General features: G+C 41.6%; 1 protein-coding gene across 9 annotated transcripts in view; it reads right to left on the bottom strand.

Annotated features, from left to right (window-relative positions):
* mark2b (MAP/microtubule affinity-regulating kinase 2b) overlaps positions 1-19,832 on the bottom strand; it is a 48,839-nt gene that overhangs the window by 6,126 nt on the left and 22,881 nt on the right. For 4 of the 9 annotated variants that reach the window (XM_054601822.1, XM_054601815.1, XM_054601817.1 and 1 more), the window contains exons 9-18: positions 18,201-18,437; positions 16,702-16,821; positions 15,489-15,591; positions 15,196-15,308; positions 14,754-14,828; positions 14,392-14,449; positions 13,789-13,937; positions 12,214-12,308; positions 8,922-9,065; positions 3,702-3,968 (exon numbers count right to left, since the gene is read on the bottom strand). In XM_054601822.1, coding sequence (XP_054457797.1) covers positions 3,702-3,968; positions 8,922-9,065; positions 12,214-12,308; positions 13,789-13,937; positions 14,392-14,449; positions 14,754-14,828; positions 15,196-15,308; positions 15,489-15,591; positions 16,702-16,821; positions 18,201-18,437 — 1,361 coding nt within the window. Of the gene's footprint in view, positions 1-1,338; positions 1,366-3,701; positions 3,969-8,921; positions 9,066-12,213; positions 12,309-13,788; positions 13,938-14,391; positions 14,450-14,753; positions 14,829-15,195; positions 15,309-15,488; positions 15,592-16,701; positions 16,822-18,200; positions 18,438-19,832 lie in introns of all 9 variants that reach the window. The other 5 variants (XM_054601818.1, XM_054601824.1, XM_054601819.1 and 2 more) reach the window with 5 other exon arrangements.

The following is a 19,832-nucleotide window of genomic DNA, read 5'->3' as shown; positions in this document are numbered from 1 at the left end:
GAATTGCTCGACCTGCTGGTAAAAAGCAGACAACACACTCTACAGCAAGTGTGTGTGTGAGATGTGTTCAGCATGTATATATATATAAATGTGTGTCATCATGTATGCATTTGCATGTGAGGCAAGATGTGTGTTCATGTTAAGGTTTGTGTGCCTCTCTGCAAATGCACATATTTGTAACTTATATAAGTGTCATCTGTGTGTGTGTGTATGTGTGTGCATGTTGGTGTATGTGTCCACAGCATAAAAGGTATTTTCCAGCCATAGTAGGTCAAAGCCATCCAGTTCTGTTGCTGCTGCTGTTAGAGAGCCAGTGCCAGAGTGAGAACAGAGCGATGAAAGAAAGGAAGAGTGCAGCCTCCAGAAAAGAGTGCAGCCTGAGAAACACTGCAGCTCCGTCCCTCCCGGGTCCTCTCCTCCTCTCTACCACAACTAACAACTACAGACACTGACTTCTTATTATAAATCACTTCCCCCGTGGGATCGTCACTAACTTGGACCAAAAAACTAGAAACACAACCCCAGTCTCTAATTTGATTTAAGTGACCCGAAACCAATGAAAGCAGAGGTGAGATGGGTGGTAGTTTGGTAGGTGGTGTTAGCTTGGATAATGGTTAGCAACATTAAACAATCCTGGGTTAAGTAACAAAGCCTATAAGCTCCTATCCCTGCGCTTCTTCTCTCTCTTTAGTGCTTATGGACATGAGGAAATTAGTTCATGGGGCAACTTTTTACACGATTACCTCACCGGGTTATAAGATTTGGAAAGGGAGATATCTATTAACCTCAAAAGATGCACAACATTACCTGCATCTGAAGCTAAGAAAGGGTTAAGAGTAGAAAGGCCGTAGTTTGATCTATTGCACCATCAAGACTTGACCTAAATCTGGGACGCTACAGGGGGATACGAGCTCACACACACACTCTACCTGGTAAATAAATGAAAAAAGTGGCGATGAGGAGGAGGTGGGTGGGAGGGACGATGTAGGGACGAAGAGGGGTGAGGTGTTATTGTGCCGCGTTATGATGGGGTGAGTGAGTTAAGTGAGTGGGTGGCTGGGTGAGGGCGAAGTTAGTAAAAATGAAATAAATAAAAATGGGCTAAAACACGGCACGCAAAACCAGAAGGCTCAAAAAAAAGGGCCAACCACAGAAAGAAAAGGAGGAGAAAAGATAAGGCTCAAGGCACAAAAGGGAGATTTAAACAAAAAAAAAAAGCTGCACGAAACACCAAAAGGGGAGGAAATATATATATATATATATGTAAAATATATATGAAGAAGAGAATATACGTATATATATCAAGGGGTTATATTTAACGTTGGGGGTGTTGCCTACCTTCTCGGAAACCTGAACGAGAGATTTCTACAAAAACAAAAGAGGGATAAAGAAAGAAAGAGAAACAAACGTATATATAAAAACATATAGATTTATGACGTTCCTGTAGAAGACAAGCTGCCCTCTGAGTAGCAAACTTTAAAAGCAAACTGTCCAACATGAACCTGAGGTCATTTGGGATTGAAGCAGCAAGCACAACCAACATTACATAACCAAAAAAACTAAATCAGTGTTGCTGCCGTCCACTTTCAATCGGTTTGTGTTTAAATGTTAAATCATTGGTGTGAATGTGTGAACAGACATTAATAAACGCACACCAGAACACCTATGGAGAGATTTAATGAGCTCTGTGGAAAAATTATATTAAGAGAACCAGTTTGAACACAGTGATCCGTGATCCCCCCCCTCCCAACATGAAATGAAGCGCTCCTTTCCATACAGAGCAGTCCTGGGTGATCCTGAAAAGAAGTGTTTGTGAGGTGAAAAGCTCAAATGTGACAAACATTTTTAAAAAGGTTGAGAAAAGAACCTACTATACACAGACAAAGACACATTTCAAATGAAAAAAAATGCACAGGTTAAGCAACAACTTAATGTTTAACACACAATGAGGAACTTATTCTGGCGCACACACAAGCGCAAACACGCGCACACACACACACACACACACACACACACACGTATACCAGAGAAACATCACTCTCCAGATCAAGCAGGAAAATGCAGTGGTGAGGTTAAATGATATGTTAATAAAGCTTTAGTGTGTGTATATACATGTGTGTGTGTGTGTGTGTGTGTGTGTGTGGTCCAACTGTCAAACTGTACAAATGCAACACAATCTCTCTGTCTCCACCACCTCTACTTCCTACAAGCTCGCCAAGCTGTGTGTGTGTGTGTGTGTGTGTGTGTGTGTGTGTGTGTGTGTGTGTGTGTGTGTGTGTGTGTGTGTGCGTGTGCGTGCCAAGGTGTCCCCACTAGCGGTATTTATAGTTGAGGGAAAAGTGATATCTCCGGTGTAACCATGGATACTGTCGCCACGGAGCTACAGTATCTCTGAGTGGGAGGCCTAGAGAGTAGCTGTGCCTGTACCTCCGCCTCTTACACACACACACACAACTCTCTACACCAACGCCCACGCATGCAGGCAAGACACTTTGATCATTCTCCATTTCTGTCGTGTTCAAGCTAGAATGGCCAAAAATACAAGCAGACACTCTTTCACTTACTCCCTTCCTCACACATTTCAACACTTCATACTGAACCTCCAGAGCTGCTTGGTAACTCCAGAGCGATGATTAAGATCTCATCCTCACCTGCTCTCTCAGCTGTTCAGTATTTCATGGCTCACTTGGCCCTTCCGCTTTCAGGGGTCGCTCCTTCCTGCCACCTTTAAACCCTCCCTTCCGGTCACCCCCCTCCCCTCCGTATCTTCCATTCTGATGGCGGCCTCTCATTATGATATGCCAGTCAGCCTCGCTGCTCCCTCTTACGTCTCCACTGCACTCTTTAACTTTTCTCTCACTGACTCAGCTGTGTACAGACTTCATCAGCCTTCATACATTAATGAGATCAAATGTTGTGTGAGCCTTTTTTTAACTAGAAACCAATGGACACTGTAGTGAAAGAGTTGGTTGATACTTTATAAGTCAGGTTTTTCCTTCCCTTCCACTTTTATAACCACAATGTGGTGTCGTCACCTCACTGCATTTACACATTAGAACTGGATCAAAGCTACAAAGCTGATTCCACTTCCAGAGACAATTAAAAAAATTCTAATTAAAAGAAGTTTAGCATGTATTTCAACTAGGTACCCATAAAAGTAGTTTTAATTCTGCAACCTGCAGTTGAGGACGGAGACGAGAACTGGGCCTGACGTGGAACCAAAACCAAAATTACTCCTCAGTCACCACCGCTCCAAACAAAATTATAGAGGAGACGCAGCTGTTCCCTTCCTCTCCCTTTCTACTCCCAGCAGAGTTGCAGATCAGCACAAGTTTAGTGATAGGATGAGATGCGACCAGCTCCTTTAAAGAAATACTCTGAAAACCAGTGATGACATGGACGTAGCATACGTTGTTCTTGAGAGGAACCAAGCACATGAAATGACTTGTAACGTAAACCTAGTAATTTTCTCTATAAAGCTCAGACCTCAATACTCAGAAAAAGCTTTAAACTGTACTTGTGCTGCAAATTAGCTGGATAATAAATAGAACAGCTGTACCACGACTGCTCTGCATTTACCAAGCTACAAACTTTCTTCTTCTGCTACATATCCTCTGCTGTCCTATCTGTCTTGCTACAACTTCTCAGGTTATAATCGTAACCATTTTCCCATTTTCTCCCCCCCCTTTTCTGCCACTCACCTGCGTACAAACTTGGATGTGAACTTGCTGAAAATTCCTGTGGCGCCGTGCGTCCTCCGGGCCTGGCTGTTGCCATGTGACAGTGACGGGGACGCGGGCCCGCCGGGGTAGGCGGAGCCCTGCTGGTCCCGGGCACCCCGCTGCTGGCCTGCATGGAATGTGCTGCGGATGCCCACCCCTCGGGAGAAGTTGGTACGGTCTGTCGCGGCAGCGCTGCTGATGTTGTGGGCAGATGGGGAGGCACCGGGCGCCCGCTGAGTTGGGGCACTATAGAGGAGGGGTGGGAAAAAAAGAGGAGGAAAAATGGAGCAAGGGATGGTAAAGAAAAGGTGATACAGAGGAGGGGAGGGGAGGGCGTAGAAGAGCAGAGGGGTCGGGTGTGGAGAAGAAGAAAGAGGTGCAAAAAAATTCGAGTGGGATTGGGAAGAGGTTGGAAGGTGTGATGACAGAAGAGGCAGAGGAGGTGTGAATGTAAAATAATTTAGGGTGGCGGAGATTTGACAGGAGACAAGAGAAAAGAAAGCAGGAAATAAAGACGGTATGAAAGAGGAAGAGTGGGGAGAATGGAATGAAAGGGGAAAGGAAGGTGAAGAAAGGGAAGTGTAGGAGGTGATGCAGGAAGAGAGAAGTAGAAAGAAAAGGAAGAAAGTTATAAAAGAGGGGGTGGGAGTGTAGAGGAGGGGTGTGGGAGAGGAACAAACAGTTAGATAAACACTATAGAGGAAAATCATGTCCTTCTGCTGTGCCGCTTACCTACGTGTAAGATCATACAAGTATCTATGTCTGTTCAACACCTGCTAGCCCTGATGTTTCACATAATCCCTCAAGTCAGCCAAATCAATATTAAGAGTCAGTCACACACACACACACACACACACACACACACACACACACACACACACACACACACACACACACACACACACACACACACACACACACACACACACACACACACACACACACACACACACACACACACACACACACACACACCCTTTGCTTGGACCGTAGGGCAAAGCATTAACCTCCAGCTATCCCATTCTCTCTCTTACACACACACATTTGCCCACTGCAACTATTCACTGAGCTAAAGGTTTGCATTTGCTTTGTAACGTGTGTGCATCTTCCACGCCAGTGTGTGGCAGGAGTACACCTGCAGCAGATGGCCAACACAACAAACGGAAATGGCAAAAGTATACAAACTGAAAGACAAGACAGGTAATAAATACAAAAAGGCAAAGGACCATCCTCTGTATAGGGCTGCAATGGGACCGGGACACCAAATATCAAATGTGGGTTGTCAACATCATCATTGCATGATTAAAAAGTCTGTAATTAATAGGATTAAGCATCAGTGTAAATGCTTTGCCCACCATTAAAACTAATAATTCAGTTTCAGTTTATTTTATATCTCTCTCTGAGACAGGACATCTAGTCGGTAACAGAATTTTTTACTGATCTGTAAAGACACATGCTATCACTGCCAATCTGCAGTCTGACATTAGAGCATCTGTGTGTATCTGTTGCTATGTGATACATCTTTACATATCAAGGAGGGACACAATCCAAAATCTTGTAGTTTCCACATCTCTTAAAGATGGGTAGCAGAATAACTGCATTGTCAGTTTTGATGTGTTGTTTTCCCTGTGTGATGGGATGGGAGTAGAACAGTGTTTCTGCTGGATTAATCAAATCAGAGCTCATCTGAGTGAGGGATTGAAAAAGCAGTCCCATGCAGACCTCTAATACACTCCACACTATTAAAAAAAAAGAGGCTTTTCAGTCAAGATTACAGTCTAACTGTGTGATGAACAGCTTAAGCACATCCTTTTATTTAATGTGGATATGTTCAAGATGTGGACTGAGGACGAAATATATTATACTACACACAAAGACATAGCTGTTCTATACATACGGGTTAGTGGGGATCTTTGTGACGTATTATAGTTATGAAGATGACTGTTGATTGGGAAGGACTACATGTTGCAAAGAGGAATATAGCTGTGATATCCTGTTTTTCAACATTTGGAAGCATTCCATTATCACAAAGTAACAGAGTTTCAGTATCTAAAGAAGGCGTTGAGGTGGATGCAGGCTTCATGTATTCATGGTGCAGCTGGATCATTTTCATGCTTGGCATACTTTATTTGCGTATAGTAGCCTGCACGTTTACGTTATACAAATGTGGAGCTGCCCGTGTGCAGCATCGCTTGCTTCATCACAGTACATCATGAATACTCATCCAGTAAAACAGGTTGTTTAAAAGAACGAAAATGGCATTTGAAACTTTTTCAGAGGGGGTTTATACGGGACAGCTGGATAAATACAGAAATGGTTGGGACTTCGGGGCACAGACTACGTTACTGAGAAAAGGTGTCTATTCCTCACTTAAGGTACATTCTATGTGTTGGAGCGGTACCTTCTCTCCAGTGATCCCAACCAGGTTCTGAACAGCCCAAGCTCACTGCTGAACGACGCATGCAACAGAACAAGACTTCAACATAGAGCAGACAGAAGCACGCACAGCCAGAGGGCCACCTTGACATTTGTTCTGCTGGAATTTTACCCTGACATTTGGGGTGGGGGTGGGGTTTCACAAGAGTCTTGTCTGGTCTTTTAGTGACTAGACAACTGTCACAAAAAGAATGGGGGTCTCTGAGGGTGAACGGAAATGCCACTTGCACTTAAAGTATTTAAGGTGGCAGAGGAACATAATCAAAGACCTTCCACTGCATATTGTGACACGTGGCTGATAGGGGGGGGGAGAAGAGGACTAAAACAAAAAAATATCAAAGTAGCCCTTGAAGCAGACACTATCAAGCGGGCGAGCAAAACAACAAAGCCCACACACAAACCGAGCCCACAGCAAATACACACAGACAAGCGTTCACACGGATGACCAACAAGACACAATTAGGTCATGACTCTATTTCTTTCATTCAACGAGACATGCCGCAGGATAGTCAACGCTCATTAGATTAAGACGGGGTTTTCCCAGGCAACCTCATAACTGAAGAGGGTTTACGTAGCAGGTTGAGGCTATGAGAGAGCACTTGTTAGCTTTGGGAACCTTAAAAAGGAACTCCACTTTCCTTACACAGGACTGAAATTCACTTTTACAAGCCAGGGAAAATCCTTTTGTCGACAAACACGACATGTCAGAAAACCAAATGTTAATTCAAATATCTATACATGCAACAGATGATACGGATACATGCATCAACACTTTTACATCTGCATGTTGTCTGGTTCTCCCCAGAGCACTTTAAAAAATATCTCTTTCTCTTCAGTGCCACTTTTATGAAACGTTGTTGGGATGTCTTTGTGATTTAATGACTAAACACTTGTTATTACTGTTGACTATCCATCTACGTAGATGGAAAACATCTTTCAATGCAGTCATTTAAAACATTTCATTTTTGGCTCTTATTTGCATAACGTAGTGACCGCCCGCTTTGTTTAAAACATGATGGTGACGCCATCCGACCTTTGACACAGACTCTTAATAATGCAGCTTACAGCTTATAAACTTACCTGTAAATGTCAACATTAGTCACTTTAGATGCCGAATAATGTTTTTTCCTCAATAACACTGCAAATATTAACATGTCTGTCCCTTTGTTGGTAAGCTACAGTTAACATATCACGTCTGTTAACATTGTGCGCCTGATGGCTTAGAAGCTAAGAGGAATTTCTGGTTATATCTCCAAATACTTTTTCTGATCTTTTTGTTCCTTTAATAATAATAATAATATGAACAGTAAATAAGGTTTACCTTTAAAGCACTCCTTAATACCATAGTCAATAACCAAGCTTTTATAAAGGGCTGGTCTGCACACACTTTATTAGCTATTGAGACCCCTGCCTGTGGAACCCTGATCCCTGCTGGTCCATAAATGTCTCTTCTCTGAATTTGTCTGTTTTTTCAGGAAAACAAACAAGACAAAAAAAAAAATCTCTGGTCTGTCAGAGGTACAATACAGTAAAAAACCTGCTCATCTTGTCTCAAGCTCTGAGCGCTCAGTTATGGTCCGGGTGGTTTGATGCTGACTGATTGGCCAAAGACAAGATATGTCAACATCTCCACACTGAGTCTAGCTTGTACAGCCTTCTGAGTTCCACAATCTACTTCCTGGCTGTTGCTAAGTAACTGTTGAGACTATGATGGCTGTTCTTAGAAATGCTGCTCTCAATGGTCATGTTGTAGTGATAAGCAGATAGATAGATAGATACTGGGGCCGGGAGATATGACTGCATAAAACAACATAAAAATGTCTATTGTTTATATTCTTTCTCAATAGTTTTATTGATATAATATTCTGTGAGGTTATGTAGGCCTTATACACTTTAAATGCATTTGATTCAGACCAAGATGTGTATCTACAAATTATTAGGTGCCTTAATGTCTGCCACCTGTCCTGTAAAATGGATTTATCATCGGTTTATTATTCATATTACATTTTCCGTACCATTTAAACAGCCAATTTAACACCATTTAACAGCCAAGCCTGTTAAGATCCGATATAGGTGAGGCACGTAGTTATTTTCTATTTATTTGCCTCACAGTTTTAAGTAAAATGAGAATATACTCAGTAGTTTTCATGTCAAAGATAATGTTGGCAAATGTAATTTTTTTGACTTTGTCAGTGCAATTTCTTCATATTTTTATTAAGTACTGCACATACGTTTAGTTGAATAAAAGAGAATTTTAAAACAAACAGGTATAAAAGTATAAATGACATACATAAACTGTTAGCTAAAGAAATGTGTTATATTTGCTCATGTGATTGTGTATGTGAGTAAGCTCTTAGCAAGCAGAGCAGTTTGTGTTTAAAGCTACTCCTTGGGGAGGAAAATCCACCTTTTTGATTCATTTCTAGAATTTGGGGCGACATATATGTGCAACCGGGTCACTGCTGTGTGCCTGGATTTGTCACAGTCTAAAAAGGAATTAAAAAAACAATGGTTGTGCCTTTAATGTAGCAGTGCTGGAAGGTTTCAGAGCCAACAAATCCTTTTATCCTTTCTTCATCTCTACTTTTTCCTTTTTGTCCATGGAGTTCTTGCGGGAAGGATGATGATCTGTGCTGAGTAAAGTGGTATGTGCTGAAAGGGCTGAGGGAGCTGTGAGAATGTGTCCATGTGTGTGTGTGTGTGTGTGTGTGTGAGAGAGAGAGAGTGAGTGGGGGTGAGTGAGTGAGTGAGTGAAAGACTTGCCTGGGCCGCGGTGCGTGCAGGTCAGAGGGGCATGGATGATTGGAGGAGGACAGGGACTTGTTGTGGCGGGGACGCGAGGAGGAAGAGGAGGAGAGGACGGCAGCGGCCGAGGCAGTGGAGGCGCGGGAGCCCGGAGTGTTTAGGCTGGGGGGGAGGGGGAGGAACAGGAGGAGGGCCCCGCCCAATGCACACACACACACACACACACACACACACACACACATATGCAGACAAACCGAAACGTGACCGACACAGGACAAACACACGTCACACAATCAGACATACATACGAGCATGACACATACATTGACAAACACCGGGCGGGGTTTGTGTGTGGGTGGGTGGGCAGGGAGGTGAGGTGGAGCATGGTTAGAAGCAGCACTTATTAAACACAGTAATGGGGGAGGGAGAGGGGAGGGGAGGGAGGGAAGAGCGGAGGAAGTTGAGAAAGAAGAGACAGAAAACACACAGCGAAAGGACTTGAACTAAGAAGAAAAGTTGGTCTTTCCCGCAGCTAACGTTACTTCATCGTGGTTTCACAAAAACTACAATCACAAACCACAATAAAAGGCTGACTCTGTTCTGGTGCCTTTGGTTTTCATGTTAAAGCCACATGAACACATAAAGGTAGAGCATAAAAGACTCACTGTGGCCAATATCAGGTCACTCACAAATCACCACATAAAGACTTAAGACAAGCCAGTATTTCACTGGTCCTACCCAGCAGGTCTAAAAATGTAAAACTATATATCGAGAGCTAAAACAAGTTTTAGTTGGAAAACAAACAATTAAAGAGCAATCAATTCTGATATAAAATAGTTTGTCTTCCTTAAAACTCCACTTATCCCAGCTCCTCCAATGTGAATATTGGCCTGTTTTTTGTTTCTTGTTCACTTTGGGCCCTGCAGAAATCGTAATTTTCAGACATTTTATCAACAGAATAGTTAATCACTTAACCAAGAAAATGATCTGCAGATTACTCAATCTTAAAGTAAATCTGAAATTGCAACACTACAAGACAAACAGTCAGATCTGAGTTCCTCCATGAAGACAGAGATGTATGGTAGGAAATAAAAACTGCTTTCACTGTCCTGACGTGAGATAATCACTCTGACCTCTGAGCTTAGAGTTTTATGGATTTGACCCGTCTCGTGACTTCTTCTGCCTGTGAAGTCCCTGACTTTCCCTCTACAATCCTTTCTCCTTTTTTCTACTGCAAACAATCTAAACTATATCTGTAACAAAGAATAGCTTAAGCAAAGAACACTGGCTAATTCCTGAACCCTCTTTTAATCAGCAAGGTTGCTACGGGCTACAAAGCTGTGCACATTACTGACAGCTCTAACTTGACTTTATCCACACACAGAAACCAAGAGACAGCGGAGAGTGGTACCGGAGGTAGAGAGATAGATGAAGACAGAGTTCAGGAATGAGCAACGAGAGAGAGAGGGCGACATTTATAGAGGTCAACCAAACAGCTGCCAATTATACAGAAAAAAAACACATAGCGGAGAGACACCACGCTCTTCCTGACAGAGATTATGGTGATGGAAAAATAACAGCAGTCACTAGACAGCCTAGTGTGTGGCAAGAGTTTTAGCATGTGTGACATGTATGTTTAAGCTTGTGTGTGTCAATGAGTTTGTATGTGTGCAGCCTTAGTGTGTGCGTGTAGATATTTATGTGTATGTGTAAGCCTATTAAGAGGCAAGTACAGAGACCATATAATGCCTCTAAGAGTTAATATTCCATCACAAGTCTTCCTAATCTCCTTAGAGAGCGGGGAGAAAAAGAAAAGAGAAGAAAGATTAATGTAAAGACAAGAAGGAGAGAAGGAAGCTGGGAGGGGAAAAAAAGGAATGAAAGGAGGTGCCAAGAAAATGTGACTGACTTAACATCCAGAGGGACAAGAGCTCAGACGCAGATAAAAGAACACCAAACGAAGAACATTAGAAAAATATAGAAAGGGAACAAAGGAAAATTGGGAAGGGAGGAGGGGGGATGTAACAATTATAAAAGCCACAACTTCAAAGCATTAATGAAGATCAAATAAAGTTACTTTAAAATCAGGGCAGATGACAACCACTAAGTTAGCATTGGCTCCTATGGCTAGTAGACCAACAGTGCTAAAAAAAAACCACCCCAATGCTGTCTCAAATGAACACATCGTCTCTGTGTAGTGCTTAGACTGAAGGGAAAAATGACTTTTCAGACTGATCAGCCTGAACATGGACTCAGTTATATTTAATGTTGTAAATGGTGCACTATGTTGGAAACGATGGGGTCATTTGAGACTTATTCATGAACAGGTTATAAAGCAGTAATGACAATGAACACTGCACTGTAGCAGGGATTATGCTTTGGCTTAATGTTTAATGTTCATGAGGAAGCAAACAAAGCATATGGCTGGTTAAGCATGAGTGATGTGTAAGTGAGGACGAGTAGGAGGCGTATTCTCGTTAAGTGTGTTTTTTACTCCACAATAAAGATACCCCAAAATGGACAAAAAGTCATTGTCCCAGTGGTAGACTTCATGTCATTTATTGTATAGCATTAAAAGAAAATACAGCCATAAAAGTGCTTTTTACTACTAAAAGTTGATTGCCTTTTTGTCCATCTGTTGAGTTTTGCACCTGCTAAAACATCTGACCGTCTATCCTAACCCTTATTTGACTTTGGGCATCAACTTATTAAACTAAACGTTTGTGGAAGTCAAAGTTGACTGTAAAATAATATTTTATCAAAGGAACAGAAAGAAGGATAAGAGTTTAAAGGACAAATAAGGTGTCCATGTGTCAGCATATGTCAACCTGTACGTGGAAGCGGGTGTGCTTGTCCATCGAACCCTTCCTCTGCTCTGACTGGCCGTCCTCCATCAGACCATCATGGGTAATCGGTAATCTACTGGAGGTTTGGCTAAATTCCCAAGGGAGCCTAAATTTCCTTGTCTAGGAGGGCTCACCCCACTCCAGGGTAAAGCTGTGGGCCCTTCCTGAGCCAGCTGGCAGAGCTCTGGAGAGTACCAGCCAAGGTCTGGGATCTAGTCACTGAGACAGCTGTGGGACTGCTTCATTCACAAACCATGGTGTGTTTATATTATGTGTGTGTGTGTGTGTTAGTGAGGAAACAGGGTTGCCTCACAGCAACTACTTGAGTTGCTGGTGACAAGAGAGAAAGAGTGTGTGCGAGAGCGATTGTATGGAACTGTAGTTACCAATGTCTTTATGAAACCATCCATCTTTTTTTTTTTTCATCGTACGTGTATATACGTGTGCGTGAATGTGGGTTTGTACCTGTCCTTTCCGTTCTGGATACCCTGGCCCAGTGTGGATCTCTCAGTCAGAGGAGAGTTCCGACTGCGACCAGTACCGGTGGACAGGATGCTATTCTGAGGGGTGAAAGGAAAAATATAGGAAAAATGTTAGAAATATAGAAATGTATCAGACTGAGGACAGAGTTAAAAACAGTGGGAAATCTTAACAGTGGTCAGAGGATGGAGAAATGACAATAGAGGGGACCAATTATTAGTCTAAAAGCCTCGAGCAAGCCTCCCGATCAGCACGGACAAGTGACCTTAATTGCCTAACATTAATTAAGTCTTCAATGCACAATCACACAATGACAAGTCCAATTCATTTTCACCTCAGTATTTTTTCACTGTCATTTAAAGGCCCTGCACTCCCACGCAGGTGTTTTCCATTACCCTGCCAGACACATTAGCCATCTGCTCTGACTGAGGTTGGGTGGAGCTATCTGGCAATTACACAATGTCAGCAAAGTCCACTTGCTATATAATAAAAATGATAAAAGTCTAAGTTGTCCCGCCCTAACAGGGTGCGACTGAATTAAGAGGAGAGTGACAGAGATGTCAATCAAAAAAAGTCTTCACACGCCCACATAGTCCTGAGAGGAGGCCTCGTCAGGTAACTTAAAGGAAAACAGCAGTGCAGGTGAACCAGTGAAAAAGGACTTTAGATTTCACATGTCATTCTACACAAGAACTATGAAACAATTTGAAAACTCGAAACACAATAAAATACTTCTTCTGGCATTTGAGTTTGAAGTAATATACTTGTTAAATAACTGTTGGTAGGTGTCGTATGGAAATAGTCAGCTGTTTTAAATTACTTTGTTGGCTGACATGGTTGAGTCGTCATAATAGCGCCTTAGGGGTTTTTAAGTTGTGCCAACTAAGGGTATGACACAGCTGGGTGATACTAAGAAAATGCAAAAAGGCTTTTTCACAGAAGACATTTTGACATGTCACTGTAGGAAAATACATTTGGTGCAATTGTGAAATTGAATCTCAGGGTCCTTTCTATTGTGGATGCTGGCTCATGGTCACACAGTTATGGCTTACTGGGACGTGTGCTGAACTTTGAACATGATGAACACTTTTACTTTCTTACACTATGAAGACCATCATAGTTATACGCCATTTATTTCAATTCGTTTAATTAGTAACTAGCATCCAGTTTCATCTTTGGAACATAGAACAAGAAAAATATATGGCTGACCTTTACCTACACTTAAGAGCAACATTAACCTCTGAATATAAAATAGTCTTAAAATTTCCCAGCAGATGTTTTCTGATCAACCCACATTTGATAGCAAATCAAAAAGTTGTTCATGGTGGTGAACTCCAATTGCAGTGTGTATTTTGTTTGTCTTTGTGGATCTGTGTGTCTGTATCGTATTTGATAATAACAGTGATGATGCACTAAACATTACATTACAGTCATTTAGCAGACGCTTTTATCCAAAGCGACTGACAATAAGTGTATTCAACATTCAACTTTTAATATACTTTTCATAGAAACTTTGAGCGTTGCAAATGTCATGTAAGCAGTGTGGGTGCTTGGTCTCACGGTGGAGGGCGTGGCGCTCTTCTTGCGGTCAGAGGGGACAAGTGGACTGGCCGGCACCTTGGTAGTGGAGCTGCCTGAACCTTTCCTCCCAGAATCGTCTCCTGCAGTCCGGTTGTCTGTTCGATCCCCCCTCTTGGAGTAGGAGGAGCCTACAAAAAACAAAGAATGGGGGTGTATTAGAAAGGCCAACACTTGCTGCGCTCTAGACTGAGACATCTTCCGTCTTATTCCCATCCTCCACGTCTTCTGCTCTGCCACTCATTTTTAATGTTTCTATCATCACTCAGTTCTAAAAGAAATCCGTCTCACCTTTTTTTGTGGCTTTCTTTCAAACTTACTTTTAAAAACTATATTGGGGCTAAACAGGACCTTTTTTTCGTATCAGAACCTTTGAAAGCCTTGAATGTTTTATTCAATTATTTACTACACCTGCTTCACTGTGGCGGAAATAGAGACTATCCCAGCATACACCAAGATTGAAAACATATGATTTAATTTTAAAAGTTTAAAAAGTGGCTTTGTACGATCCGTCCACTTCTCGTCACCCTCTCTATCGCACACCAGCTTCACCTGCTTCCTCTCCCACACACACACCAATCTCACCGTGGTCGGTGGCTCTGCGGTTCTGAGGCTTCTGGTTGGACGACACACTGCGCTGTACCTTGGAGAGGCAAAGTAGACATAAATGTCAGTGTGGTATTCTATATGTCAGAGTGTGTACAAACACATACAGCCGCTGTTATTCTATAGAGCCATTCACACGTGAAAGCCGCAACACTGCTGGTTGCTTTGGTTCACCTGTACCTGTATGTAGGTCAACAATCTAAAACCTAAAAATGAGCCACAAGGAGAAGATTCCCAAAGTGTCTTTGGTAAAAATATGAGGTCAGTGCACTCGTGTCGCTGGCTGGAGTTGGAAGACTTCATTTTGTGTTAGCAGAAGACATTATGTGTTCTCATTGTACCTTATGAGGCGGGGAGGGGGCGTTTATGTTGCTTACATCACATCCTGGCCGGGGCTTGATGCCACTTTCATCCAGCTGAGGGAAAAGGAAAAACATGCATATCTGAACACCAGTATCGTGAGGAGATGGAAAGAGAATGTGGTGTGGATACAACAAACACAAAGGACTAAAAATAGAGCTTAAAAAAAAGGTTGAAAGTGAAAACACTGAAGTGTTTTGAGCATAACTATATATAAATATATATAAAATTCAGAGATGACAGTATATTGTTTATTCTGATGATAAAAGGGAAGCACTATATTTTCTTGTATATGATGAACTCACAAGAGCTGATTAGTTTGACAGTTTCCAGTATAACATCAGTGCAACTGCAGCTAAGAGAGCTCTGACAAACCAATATTGACTGGCATGGTACTATGTGTGTGAGAAAGGAACCATGTACCTCAGAGTTCCTAAAATCCAGTAGCAGGTATGCAGCCATCACATCATTGTACTTCTGGTTCACCAGTGAGTCCTGGATCTCCTCCGCAGAGAATCCCATTGTCAGCATGATGTCTGCACACACAAAAGCAGTTTATAATCAGAATGGTGAACTTTCTGCAGGTCCATAATTCTCCTTAAAATGAATAGCCCTTGTATGTGAGAGGAGAAAAATAACATTTGGACTTAATTGTGCCTGTGCATCTGTAAAGAAAGGAATAAATGTATTATGTTTTACTGCGTTTCTCTTATTACCTGTCCTCCTGGGGTCTTTATAATCTGGCTGGGGTTCGATGTAGGGTTTAAGTTCTTCCTCCTCGTGGCCCACATTCATCCACCGGTCCCTCATTATCTGCTGCTGGGAGGAAGCCAACACGGACAAAGAGATAAAGGGAGAAATGAGATTTCAAATACAACAGAAGGGCAAAAAGCAGAGGAAGGAGGAAAGGTTGAGGAGCGAGAGAGGAGAGGTAAAATAAGAGAGAGCAAGGAGATTAGTACAAAAGAAGTCAGCCCAACATGATTAATTAATTCTACATTAGTCATCCGTTTACTCCACTAATCTAAAAAATGGTTCAGTTTTTTCTAATGGGCATAGCCAGGTGTATTCTATGTTCAATATGCAAGTTAATCTTCCTTAAGAAGTAACCAAAGGGGTGTGAGCTTAACAAACGGGCCCTAAATTGAAGACTAGGCTACACCAATCAGAATAACGGGTTAAAAAATGAAGGACAAATTCTGGAATACTGAACCATATCAACTGTTGGCTGCTGAAATGTAGACAAACTTCAAGGTAGGTGTAAATGAAATGGCCACAGGACTAAATTCCAGCACTAAAGCAAGAGTCTTCTTTCTGTTTTTATACAAGGCTGCCGTAACAGTTAGTAGGTCAAGCAGAGACGGAGAGAGACAAAATTAGAGTATGCTTTTAATCCAAAATGTTAATGGGAATCTGTTACTTAGCAGTAAATAGTTGTATACCTTGTCTTCTTTTTTTCTAATAACTTCCATATAAAACTGGTTACGGTCTAATTACCTTTGTGTGAAACCAAATTTAGTAACTCATAACTCCCAAACTAACACGTATTTACTATGCCTTTAAAAAGGACTTTACACTTCAGCAAGAAACTCACATATAGTTGGTGAAGCAAGTCTCAGTCGGCAGTATAGTACTGCATGTTCTACATAAACATTTAGATTAGCAACTGAAAAATCTGTGGTCTAGCTATTCAGAGATGGACAATTTTTTTCAAATTAAATATAAGAGATTTTAAATCCAGTGATCTACAGATTCTCTTGAATTTAATCTGACACAACTGAAATAAACTTGATAACAAAACTCAGTAAAACTCAATGAAAGCATTTTTAACCCTATCCAACTACAATAGATCCAAGATCACAATGCATTGTGTCTAACCAATGAGGTTGTGAGTTATTATCACACGTGTGTCAACGCAGCGCCGCCTACCTCAAGGCTGCCTCTTTTGGAGGGGTTCAGAATGAGGAACTTTTTGAGCAAGTTCTCACAGTCGGTGGACATGTAGAAAGGAATCCTGTATTTACCACGCAGCACGCGCTCTCTCAGTTCCTGGATATGGACAAGGGCATGAAAAGTCAGCAGGAGAATCTACAAATCCACCTTCAAAACATAAACACAATCCTGTTCCTCTCATCATCGTCGTCGTCACAAAACACTGAGATTCTAAGGGCATCAAACTCCCATTAATGTGCAGACTGCATTTCAGGCTATCCAAATGTCTCCAACGAGTTCCTAAAAATGAGGGTCAATGAAACAGTGTTTAATGATAAAGGAATTGACTCTGTATCTCGTCAAAGCAGCACCTACAAATGATGAATATGTTTTTTAAACAAACCGCATTCACAATAAAAAAAAAAAGTTGGTGGGTATTCAAAAAGTAGTTCTAACACAGTGGTACTATAGTTTGTGTGACATTACCAAAACATTTTAATGATATACTTTTTGGTATTTTGATGATGTTGATAATATATTTTGTCCTATACTGTCATAATATATTTGGTAATTAATTAATTCAACAACATAATGCAGTTGTTAACAAAAGTCAGCAGTCACAAACAATCAACATCACATTACAACATTTGTAATATACCTTTTATCCACACGTGCATTTTAATAGCGTGCCATTGAACTTATTAACCCTCCACTGGAGGGGTCCTTATTATTATAATTGATTGACACACTGAACAATAAATGGTTGTAGTGACAGCTATTAACACTGCTGTAATGTATTTTAAAAGTTTTCTAGGAGCTCACAGTACATTGAATTTGCATAAAAATCTATCTTATTAAAAAACTGATTGCTAGGGCTTTCAAAATGACATTTGAAGTTGCACAATATAGCATTTTTTTGTGCATAAAATTGACACATTTTAAAGAAAGGAATACTTTTCATCATAGCAAGTGAAATCAGAAAACAATGAGGCTCCTTTTGTTAAATAAACAGTCAGACCAGTTATGTAGGTGTTAAACGAAACACACAACAGGAAGTAGTGCAAAGGTATCCTCAATAAGCCTAAATAACAATATTATCAAATTCAAAGTCATATCGCCCACCCAAAATGTGTCTGCACTTCCAGAGTGACTCATGTGGGTACATAGTGAATGCAGAGTGTGATAGGTGATAGGAATAATTGTGAAGACTATAGTTCACAGAAAGCATTAAATCCTCTCCGTTTCAAAGTAACAGGTTTCAGTGCCTGCTTGGTGCATCAAACCACAAAACCACATTTCAAGACAAAGTACTTGGGTTGACATTCAATCACTTTTACACATTCACTCTCTCTTGAGTTCAGTTTCTGCATTCTGTAGGGCGAAAGGAACAGAAACCAGCATGACAAATACTACAACCACCCACAGAATACAGACATCCGCTTATGTAATGCACATGAGCGCACGCACACACAAAAACACTCTCTCCTCTTCCTGACCTTGAGGTTCTGTCCATCGAAGGGCAGCGAGCCGCTGACCAGTGTGTAGAGGATCACCCCCAGGCTCCAGACGTCCACCTCAGGCCCGTCGTACTTCTTTCCCTGGAAGAGCTCTGGGGCGGCGTAGGGTGGAGAGCCGCAGAACGTGTCGAGCTTGTTCCCCAGAGTGAACTCATTACTGAAGCCAAAGTCTGCTATCTTGATGTTCATGTCTGCGTCCAGCAGCAGGTTCTCTGCCTGCAGACAGAGAGCGTGTGGGAGAGAGAGGAAAGAGAAAAACATTATTATGATGTAGAGAGCAGTAGGATGTGGAAGGGAAACGAGAGGAATGACATGGAGAAAAGGAAAGATTATTAATATGCTGGGATTCTTTCTTTTTTTCGGAATGCATGTGCCAGCAAATGACACACAAATACCTTTGATTTTCTGTGTGTGATGTTGTAATGTTATATTTCATTTTTACACATATGGAATCTTTTTTCCCCACTTCTCCACAGTCAGAGCTACATACAGTTAGAAGTTAGCTTGTACAAGAAAGTTTACAAATAGGACGCCCTGTCATGCAGTGTCAGTGTAACAAAGATGTTCTCTGAAATGCAAATTAATTTGAAGATAATAAAAAACTCTGCTGGGTGACAGAGGAGTTTTTTAGAGTAATGGCCTGGGGCCTACAAGAAGCACACAATGGGCAAAGTGAGTTGCCACAATTTATTCCTGAGTTTCTATCCCTAAGCCTAAAGTGAGCCAGTGAGCAATGAGGCTGGGGTTGCCTAGCAACAGTTGTGATCTCCTTTTAACTTGCTCTGAATACATTGCCACTTCTGTGTGTTGGAGTGTGTGTGTGTGTGTGTGTGTGTGTGTGTGTGTGTGTGTGTGTGTGTGTGTGTGTGTGTGTGTGTGTGTGTGTGTGTGAACATTAAATACAAGGCTGAAATCATCTCTAGGCTCTGACCTAAACAATAAATGAACACTCGTTTCTCATTTTTCTTACCAAAATGTAATCATCTATAGCTGCACGTCCAATTGCCCAACAACAAAAACAACAACATCAATGTGCAAGAACCATTAGCATAGTAGACACAGCAGTTTATCTACATGTAAAACTTGATTGCAGCCATGCTGGGTTTTTTCAACTTGATTTTGTAGCAGTAATCATGATAATGTCTTGTCTACAGGTCTGGCTGCTGGCACAATAAGAGGATTTAAAGCTCGGCATAATACTAGAACCCAAAATGACCTGAGAGCCATAAACCTGTGTGTGTGTGTGTGTGTGTGTGTGTGTGTGTGTGTGTGTGTGTGTGTGTGTGTGTGTGTGTGTGTGTGTGTGTGTGTGTGTGTGTGTGTGTGTGTGTGTGTGTTGTGAGTTTCAGTTTTGGCTCCAACTGATGTGCATCAAAGAAGGACAATATATGAAGAGACAGAAGGAGAGGATGGTCCAATAGGAGAATTGCATAGAAGTGATGTATGGGTATGTGTGTTTAAACCTTTGCTAGAGAAGAAGGACATTATATAATCTTTGTGATTAACCTTTAGGTCCAGTGTTCATGGAGGCAGGATTTCATCTCAAAAAGTAAAATCCTATGAACAATAATGTGGACAGCAAGAGAGAGAGAGACAGAGAGAGAGAGAGAG

Source organism: Anoplopoma fimbria, chromosome 7, assembly GCF_027596085.1.
Source record: "Anoplopoma fimbria isolate UVic2021 breed Golden Eagle Sablefish chromosome 7, Afim_UVic_2022, whole genome shotgun sequence".
Lineage (NCBI taxonomy): Eukaryota > Metazoa > Chordata > Actinopteri > Perciformes > Anoplopomatidae > Anoplopoma > Anoplopoma fimbria.
The sequence above is the reverse complement of the archived record's forward strand: the minus strand, read 5'-3'. Positions and strand labels throughout refer to the sequence as shown.